At 33.1% G+C, this 10,253-nt stretch overlaps 1 protein-coding gene across 1 annotated transcript; it reads left to right on the top strand.

Annotated features, from left to right (window-relative positions):
* Positions 1-3,379: 3,379 nt before the first annotated feature.
* LOC112503196 (DNA-directed RNA polymerases II, IV and V subunit 9A) lies at positions 3,380-7,693 on the top strand. Its single transcript, XM_025107271.1, has 4 exons — positions 3,380-3,517; positions 3,618-3,693; positions 6,254-6,412; positions 7,407-7,693. The coding sequence occupies exons 1-4, from the start codon at positions 3,489-3,491 to the stop codon at positions 7,485-7,487; spliced, it is 345 nt and encodes a 114-aa protein (XP_024963039.1). The 5' UTR covers positions 3,380-3,488; the 3' UTR covers positions 7,488-7,693.
* Positions 7,694-10,253: the final 2,560 nt, after the last annotated feature.

Below are 10,253 nucleotides of genomic sequence, written 5' to 3'. Positions count from 1 at the left end.
TCCGATTCTGACAGATTTGTATATGTATGTTCCATCGATCATATCTCTCTCAAAACTCGATGAAAAAGGATGATTATTCTTTTGAGAGTTAAATTTATGGATTGTCTCTTACATGCAAGTGGAATCACATAAAATTATGGAGTCTTGATCTCCAAGCACCTAAAACTCTATAGGTGTGCGAACTGTGAAACCACCAGTAGGTAACTCTTACTTTGAATGTTAATATCTTTCTACTTACTTGTTCTCAATGTATGATTCTTCTTCTAAAACGTTCTTTTATGAGTTCGGATTCATTTGAATCCCGTTTCACTCAAAAATATGATGTTTTGAGGCATGAACCTATTTATTTAAGTCAAGTGTGCAATCTGCCAACTAATGACAGATGTGTGCATGTGACTTTAAGGTATCATATCTTCCTCTCAACTCATCCAAAATGAGTGATTTTTAGTTTAAAAGTTTCTTATAAATGTTAGGTTTTCACTCCAACTTGAATTTCTTCAGAACACCTAGTATAACTCTTTTAATAAGTGTTTTACTAACATGGTGCAATCTGCCATTTTAATTGTGATAAGTTGCATTACATAAATTATTTGAATCATCATTTCATGCCCAAAATACATGAAATTTGATCACGATGACTATAACTCAGTGCTATAAACCATATAAAAAGTTGGGAATTTATCTCATTTTTGAAGTCTCTTTATTTGATCATTTTATGTATCATAAGTTTCTGTCCAGAATCAAGAATTCTGGATTTGGTTGAATTTGTAAAATTTGATCTTTTAGTGGATTATAGCATCATTTTCGGTATAAATTAATTCTTTAATGAGCATATGGACATTATGTATATTTGGACTATTGATAATATTATGGAACATAAGTAGACAAATAAGGACTTAAGATTTATTAAACCTCATAGGTAGAGATAAATCAATAAGTGATGGTTTTGGATATTCCTATTGATAGGGAATCGTTGATCTAGCGCGGTATTCGGATCGTATTGCTTTTTCTTGCGAAGCTCTATATCAAAAGTGAGTTTCACGGCCCCTTTTTACCAATTTCTCGTTTTGAGGTGAAAAGCATGATTAATGAATATTTGATGGATTTATATCGATATATGAATCTTGTTATGAGCATTTAAATGTATACACTATTGATATGTTGAGACTGAAAGTCCCCGTTTATTTCCACTACTATTAATTCATTTTTGAACCCATGATTCTTGTGGATAGAACTATTTGGTTGTCATTCCCACCTTGTTACTGACGAGTAGGGGTGCACTTGGTCATTAAAATTTGCTCTACACATGTGACACGAAGTGGTCACCGCTGAGGTAGTCCGGTAGGAGTTCTACACATGTGACACGAAGTGGTCACCGCTGAGGTAGTCCGGTAGGAGTTCTACACATGTGACACGAAGTGGTCACCGCTGAGGTAGTTCGGCAAGAGTTGTACACATGTGGGGTTTAGTCCCACCACTGAGGTAGTTCGTAAGTATGTTCTACACATGTGGTTCGCTACCACCTCTGAGGTAGTTCGTGGGGCGTTTTTAGGTTTAGTAGTGGCTCAATAATATAAATCATGTGTATGACGTTGTTTTTAAGATATTGCTCATAAATTTATAACTGAGATTGATGCATTTAAAATCATTTTGTGCATATAAAACCTATGAACTCACCAACTCTTGTAGTTGACACTTGTTTGACATGCYTTTACAGGGTAAGAAAGACTCATGGTGACACTTGTTAGAAGACGTGTCACATTTATCGATTTCAAAACTTCTTTTATGTTTATTTTGTAAATTTGTATTTGGGAATGTAAACTTTAGTTTTGATGTAATTATATTTTAAATTGTATGGTTGTGTTGTTTATACACTATTGCTATGAGACTATACTTGTCATACCTCGCGTTTCCGCTTTAGCGGGGTGTGACACAAGGCATGGTCAAATTCCATCAGATTCCATTTCATTCCATTCCTTCAAAGTCAAATTCATTTGATGAATTCCAATTCCATCAAATTTCATTTTACGAACCAAACGCCCCCTAAATTTTAGAGTTTTACCTTGGTTGAACTCAAATGAAAGCTTCAAAGGTGACTTTGAGTTCCAGTGTTCAAGGTAGTATTCCATCCACCAGTATCAACACTAATACTAACACTAACATTTCTCTTTTGAATCACAAGTATCTTCTTTAGTTGCAAGATGGATTTTTCTCTCATTTGAAACTCTAGAACCGCCAACAATGAAAGAGTCTTGGGATTTGAGGGTTTTATACCTAAAATATCTTAGGGCCGTATACCGAACACTTATCCGGGTAAGTGCTTACCAAGTCACATTACCTCACCGGATGAATATGATAAGGACTAAGAATCTTACCCAGTAAGAGCGAGACAAAGACCATGAGTCTTACCCGGTAAGTGAGGAAGACGACTCTTACCATGGTAAGCGTTACCGGGTGAATTGTTGCATACAATGTTGTTTTGATGGATTAAAATCTTACCTGATAAGTAAATAATAGTGTTAAATTTTACTGATAAACACTTACCGGGTAAGTGTTTGGTAAACGACCCCTTAACATCTTTTCTTTAGAAACTTTGGTCATCTAACTTTGCTTAAATCCTAAAAGGCACCCGAACTTGGTAACACATCCATTGGTTCATCATAAACCACATCACACCCATTATGATTAAATTTCCCAAAAAAACAGGTGTTACAATCACAAGGTTGGGCCCCTGCCATCGATCTCCCTCTTTTTTATCAGTTTTTTTCGATTTTCTCTTTTCGTCTGTCAATACGTATTCCAATAGAATGTTGTAAAATAGGAAGAATCGAAGGAGAAAAAACAGACAAAAAGGAGAAAGATTGATGATAGGGACCAAACGACGGTAATAATTGGTATATAGAACAAACGACGATTGGGATTTACGTTTTTTTACTTTATAACTTCTCTAAGTAACATGTAGCTTGTTCGGCTTAAAAGGACGAATGTAACCAATTATTTATTTGTTTAAAAAGTAATATTCACGAACTTGATTATTTAAAATAAGAAAAATTCATGGTTTCTTCTTTAAAAAAATAATTTAGAGAAATAAAGCAATTAGGGGTGTTTGGGATTGTTTATAAAAACAACTTATTGACTTATTTTGATATGACATCGATAATAAACATTTTTGAGTGTTTAGATAAACAACTTATATCAGTGTCAAACCGATAATAAAGATTTTTTTGTTGAAGTTGTAAAAAAGTATAAGTTGTTTAAAATAGAAAATTTTAGGGGGTTTTCCCTCTATTCTTTCACTAATACGATGGAATTTGTTTTCAAAGCAAGATACAAAATCGCTTCCATAAACTTGACGGTTCTGTACATTTCTTTACCTCCTGTTCTCATTTTGAAAACACGCACACACACGGGGTTCAACCGGCTGCTGCTTGAGACCGGAAGGAGATTAACATAGAAGAACAGCTCCTTTTACCACCAATCTAGCGAAGATGAGTACCATGAAATTTTGTCGAGAATGGTAATTTTATTTCTCATATCAGCAGTGGTTGTAATCTTGATACGAACACAAACTGTTTGTTTAAATGTTCGACTGTGTTTTTTGGGGTTTGAACTTGCAGCAACAACATTCTCTATCCTAAAGAAGATAAGGATCAGAAGATCCTCCTCTATGCTTGCCGCAACTGCGATCATCAGGTGAAGTTTCTTGTACTCTGCTCTTCTCTCACCTGTACATGATAAGCAAACCCTAATGGTTTAAAATTCGTATTATTTGAATCTTCAAATAATTTCTCTGAACGAAGCTTAGACGTGTCAAAGAGGGTTTTATTAGGATCTCCAAATTTGTTAATCAATCTCTTGATAAGGGTTTCAAGAAGAAGCTCACTTTCCGAGCTCAAATGGCTTCCTTCGCAAAATCAAACTTTATAACGACTTAGGAAAGTCTAGGAATTCTTGATAGATGCATTAAACTTTGCGAACAGTACACTAAACACAAAAACCCGACGAAGTCCCTTTCTAGTTTGCACTTCTTTCTTCCATTTTAAGCGGCAGAAAGAAGCCAGCCATGGCTAACATTGTCCCACAAATGGTTTCAGGTGATGTGTTTCTGAATGTCAATGTACAATGGAGAGAATGTTCATTGGAGGAATTTGTGGGACCGTGATTATTTTGCTTGAGGACACAGACTAACAATTTTTCTTGAAAGGGTTGAGATTAGGAATCAAATGCCCAAATCATAGTTTGCAGCAACAAGAGAAACAATAGAGCTTGAAACCTTATGAACTGCATATCTAAGGGTATGAAGACCTCTATTGGGGGTGTGGTTATGGAGATATTTGCATTTTTAAAATTGGCTCCAGTTAGATAAACTAATATAGTTTGATTCAGTAACAACTAACTTGTCCAAATTGGAGGAGATCAGCTGTTAATCTTGTAAGCTATATACCTCCCTCTTTGCTCAAAACTGCTGCCGAATTGGTCAAATATTTGTTTTAAGTAGAGAGGATTATGAGGTGAAATCTGGGTTTACTAGTCTTCTGGTTCTGGTCATCAAGTCTCTGAAAATAAATGGCTTTGCAAAGGTTGGATTATGGACATCTGAAACTGACAAAAAGTATAGTGATACAACCCTGCTGAACGCCTTCCCCTTGGAAGTTGGAACAGTTCACGTGTCTTGAAAGGTTGGTTGATACGAATTTTAGCGAGTTTTTAGGGGCAGAAATGCCAGTGGAAGGTTGAAGAGTGTCAAGGCTACAAGTCATAAATTGAATTTCCTTAAACAATTGCATAATGGAAAGGTCAAATAAATCTCCTTATAGTGAGACCACATAGACGTAGATCCTCTTTGTTTCTTTTATGTTAGATGGTCAAGTTTGTCAGATCCAGATGGCCTCCGAAGCTCCATTTACATCTTCTATTTCTCAAAGGGAATGAACACCTTAAACTTAGGGGCCGTTTACCAAACGCTTATCGAGTAAGCTCTTACCTGCATGATCACCACTCTCACTTGCCTTATGGAGTAACATTCCTTGCCATCAAAATGGATAACCCGGCAAACATTTATAACCCGGTAAGCGCTTACCGGGTAAGAGTCATCACCCTCACTTATTGGGTAAGACTCTCGATTATTGTCTTCCCTCTTACCGGGTAAGACTCTCGCTCCTTGTTATGTTCACCGATAAGGTAATATAGCCGGTAAGCACTTACCAAGGTAAGTGTTTAGTAAACGGCCCCTTACTGTGCTAAATAGATATGAATCCTATAAAAACGCATCTGTAAGCTTCTTTATGTTTTTTTTCATCTGTCTGGTCTAATCTCTGCACTTTCTTTCCATTATATTCTTATGCTGTATATTTACTTCAAAGATTATCTTTACATCATCTGGTTCCCTTTTTTGTCTCCTTAGATTTGAAAATTGTCGAGTTAGTTAGCCTTAAAATAAGAACGTTGTTGCTTTACACTTTACTTGTAGTCAATATCAGGTGATCAAAGCACCCAACTTTCTCTGTGCTAGTTCTGCATGAAATACGAAACAGTAGCTTGATTGTGTTCTATATTTCGTCTGTAAGATATATCCACAGAAAGTATAACTTTTGGAAGTTGTTTTTATCAAGTAGTCAAAATAAACACTTTTGGTGTAACAGAAAGAAAGTACTTTAGGTGCATCAATGTGTCTGGTTTATTTTTCCAAGCTATTATTTCTAAAAAAAAGGTTTTCTGAGAAGAGCAAATATATATTTTTCAGAAATTCACAAAAATCTAGCAACTAAAAAAGGTACCAAGCACAAGCCTCTTCTCCAGTGCATGGTACAAGATGCAACAGGGTAATATATCATTTTTATAAAGTTCATACTTAGCTAGCTTGTAGTTAGCTACCAAGATTATAAGAAGCTCAAACACAGTGATCATAAGAGATTAAGAGCTCTTTTGAAATTTGTATTTTCCAAATGAAGCGATTCTCATCCCACTCTATTGTCTACTTTTTGTTGATGTGCCAGTAGTTTATATTCAGAGACTTGGGGTTTCACTCAGATACAAAACAAACTTATATAAAAGAAAAATGGTTTGCAACTGATGATGGTGTGACCTAAGCTGTCATCTTATAATCTTTTTAACACACTCTTATTTTAACTGGTGTCACAAGTTGATTTCTTTTTTAATTGCTCCTGCTTGATTATTTGCTGCTCATTTTTATGCAGTTGAATTGTAATTTCTTTTTTGTATGCTAATTAATTTCACCTTGAACTTTACACAGGAGGTTGCCGATAACAACTGTGTCTACAGAAATGAGATACACCATGCTGTTGGGGAGCGAACTCAAGTTTTGCAGGATGTTGCTGCAGATCCAACTCTTCCACGCACAAAAGCAGTTCGGTGTGCTCAATGTGGTCATGGAGAGGCTGTTTTCTTCCAGGTAACTTCTATCTGCTGTATCAAATATGAACCATTTGCAGGATCACATCTTCAGCAGTATATGCGTCCATTTTCTTTTCCCTTTTTGCATGCATGCTAACTTTTAACATCAATAACGTCATCATTCTGTTTTAGCTGCTGCAAGTTTTAAACACACACACACACAACATTTCCTGTAGTTTGATATTTATTTTAATATATAGTTAATTGCATTACTGCTCATTGAACTTTACCTCATCTTCTATTTTAGTAATTGAGCTTCAAAGATCTTTTATGGCAGCAAACTATGATATCATACAAGTTGTATATTAACTTGATATGGTCCTAATGTTGTGATTGGAGATGAAATCTACTCTTGATTTTACTTGTCTATGCTTGTACTCGTCACTTGGGAAATAGTATATTACCATAACAGCAAGTGAGGGGATCTTTTCTGTTACAGATTCAGGGGATAGTTTGTATGAACTCGCCGGACCCACTGAAGAGTTGGTATCTAGTGCACTCCCTGAGTCCTATAAGAACGCAAATTTTGATCAGGAATAGAGTCCACTAATGTAAAAAGTCTAAATTATAATGAAAAATAAGGGAGTTCATGGACCTAAAACAATACCTTCAATTCTTCAGATTAGAAGTTGCAAAAACATGAATGTTGCAATTTCAGTAGAACATTCGGAATGATAACTGTTAAGGTTTTCAAAAATGGAGCTGAATACCATTTTTAGCAACTACAGCAAAGCACCAATGGTGAGTCTATTAATCTAAATACATTGTATAAACATTTCAAAAAAAGATTCATTATAATATGTATGTGCTGCAAAACTTTTTCATAACAAAAGCTTCCATGGTTGTATAGTAACTAGCAAGTGATGATAGATTGGTAATTATAACATGATGGCTGGATTAAGTCTAAAATCATTTTTGTTCGTTTTACTTTTTCATTTTGTGAGTCTCATTTATACGAAACAGATATGTGAGATAATGTTTTCATTTATCAGGCAACTGCTAGAGGGGAAGAAGGTATGACATTGTTTTTCGTTTGCTGCAATCCAAACTGTGGCCATCGGTGGAGGGATTGAGGAGTATGCAGTGAAACTTTTGATGGATTGTTACTCGTGATTGTTAATCGAAAGCGGTGGAAGAGTGGATGCTAATGGGAACTTGTGAGATTTCTAATTGTAATCTTAGTTGATGACTAGGTATTGGAGTTGGAACTGAAATTAAATCGACAAGTTTGTTCTTCACTCTTGCTTTACGATAGTATGGTTTAATTGTGGGTTTTGAATTATCCCAACGGCAAAAGGCCGGAGCTTTCACAAGTTATCGGGTTCAAATCCGGCTCCACCTATTCTTCCTAGAGCACCATGATTTACTTGGTCATGGACCGGTATGGTGGGGCAGATTTGGAGGGTATTGCAAACCCTTTTTGCACAACATGGTTTAGGGGCTGTTTGTTGACGCTAACCAATAAGTGTTTGTCGGGTAAGAGTCACCAGCCATGCTTACTTTACTAAGTGAGACTCTTGATCAAGACATAGTATAAATGTCTCTTAACTACTAAGCACTAACAGGGTAAGAGTCATTACTCTCACTTAGGGATTGTTTGTCAAACGCTAATTACCGGAATCAGGATCTTACCTGAAAATAAGTATAGTAATGATCGATAGTTTTACCTGTTAAGTGATGAGAAGACTTTTACCCGATTAACGTTTATCGGATTAAAAAGGTTAAAACCACAATCCATTTTGATACTCGTGAACCTTACCAAATAAGGTGAGGGTAAGACTCTTTTAGTGGGCAAGATTCAGGGTCAATAAAATTACATAATTTAATAATATTAGTCGTTAAATATTTTCGGTAGTAATAAAAGTTAACTGTTTTCTGTTTGTCTTTGTTGCAAGGGAACTTGTGTAAAAAAGCATTAAAAATCACACGACATGACGTTTTCGCTTACATATCTGTATAAAAAAATTCAATCAGTTGTATTTTTTTGGTATAATTTAGGATAATATAATGTATTAAGATAATTAAACATCTTAAAATATTATATTATCTTATACTATATTATAAAGTATTTGACAAAAACTTTAAAAAAACCAATTTTTATGCATTAAGTATTGTTTATTGATGCATATTACTTAAAATTCAAGATTACAAGTAAATTGTCTGTATATACAACTTAGCTTTATGTTTGAATTTGTGTAACTAACTACAGATAAACATAATCAAATTCTGGATAAGTATTTCATTTTAAATATAAAAAATTTAAAATATATTTAGGATAATCATTGAATTCAAAATACTATATAAAAGAATTATATTATTAAACTAAAAACAAATGACTTCATTATTAAATCTAAATTAAATTATAATGAAAAATAGAATTAAGGAAATTATACAAAAACAAGAACTTTTAAATATTTAATTTGATACAAAAATCGATATATACTTTTTTTCAAAATTTTATGATATCAAATTAAAAAAATTTTAAATAATAAAAATATTATCGTTTTTTTCGGTATCACATAAAATCGTATTATAGCATTGATGGATACAAAATAAAATGAAACATTAAAATAAGATGTATTTCACTGCATTGTACGAGTATCCTTCTAATATTATATTATGCTAAAAATTTGAGTTTAAATAACAAGTTGTCTAAATCTATATTATCTTATAAATCAAATTTAGCAAAAGTCTTAAAATACTAAATAACCAAGATACCATTTATACACTTTTTCACCCCCTCCTCTCCTCACATACACTCACCCCCCTCACATACAAACACCCTTTCACATACACTCACCCTTTCACAAGCGATTTTTTTAAAATTATAATTTTAAATTTACACTTTATACCCCTATAATTAGTTAATTAATTTACTTTACGTTCTTTACTTTTAAATGTTTCATTTTAAACATTTATCGAATTAATATACATAATTATATATCAATTAAAGCATGTTTAAAAAATACATTTTTATTTTAATAAGTTACACCATTATAATCGTCTCTTTAATACCTTCGAAATGTGTCCAACATTGAATAGTTTTTGACTTAATTATATTATTATATATTATATATATTGTGAAAAAATATTTTTAATATTTACGATTTATACTTTTATAGTTATTTATTTATATATATATATACACTATATATTTTGGGGTTAGGCTGTCCAAATTGCATTATATAATATGTTCTGAATTAATATGTTCTTAGGTTTTATATATATATATATATATATATATATATACATGTATTAATTCAACCTTAATCTGAGTTTCTGGACAAGAAAGAGGTAAACAGTTGAAATTTCATTCTAAAACTCATCTTTTTTGGTCTTTTCAWGRCTTATGATCTGTTAAATTTGTAGTTTTCTTTATTGGTTTTGAGTATTTATCTTAAAACTCAAGTTTTTTGGTTCTTTGCTCTTGGTGTAAATCGAACACATTTGTGGAGTCGTTTAAATATATTGGATTTTAAACTGTCATACAATTTTTTTCATCGATAGTCTGTATTTGAAACCATAACTCTTATTTATTCAAATTGTATTAATATGTAAAGAGCAAGTGTAACCTATATCATCGTTAAATCTTATCTTATAAAACCAGTGGAATTTCAAAATCGTTAAAATTCATAGCTCATGCCGGATTGTGCGGGTATTCAACTAGTAAACTTATTAAACAAAACTAATAAAAAGTGAAAACATTTTAAAAGATTAAATAAATTGCAATTCATTCATGGTGATTTAACTTTCATCACAGATTGATACCAACTCCGTTAAAAAAGATAATGAATTATTCACAAAATCATAATGAATTGTAAGGACCCAAACATAACTTC

This window comes from Cynara cardunculus, unplaced genomic scaffold (assembly GCF_001531365.2).
Source record: "Cynara cardunculus var. scolymus isolate 2C unplaced genomic scaffold, CcrdV1 Un_Scaffold_2664, whole genome shotgun sequence".
Taxonomy (NCBI): Eukaryota; Viridiplantae; Streptophyta; class Magnoliopsida; order Asterales; family Asteraceae; genus Cynara; species Cynara cardunculus.
This window is presented reverse-complemented; position numbering and strand designations above follow the sequence as displayed.

Coding starts and splice junctions, on each gene's coding strand:
- LOC112503196 (XM_025107271.1), top strand. CDS start 3,489: ATGAGTACCATGAAATTTTGTCGAGAATG. Junction 3,518..3,617: donor ATGAAATTTTGTCGAGAATG/GTAATTTTATTT, acceptor TTGAACTTGCAG/CAACAACATTCTCTATCCTA. Junction 3,694..6,253: donor GCCGCAACTGCGATCATCAG/GTGAAGTTTCTT, acceptor AACTTTACACAG/GAGGTTGCCGATAACAACTG.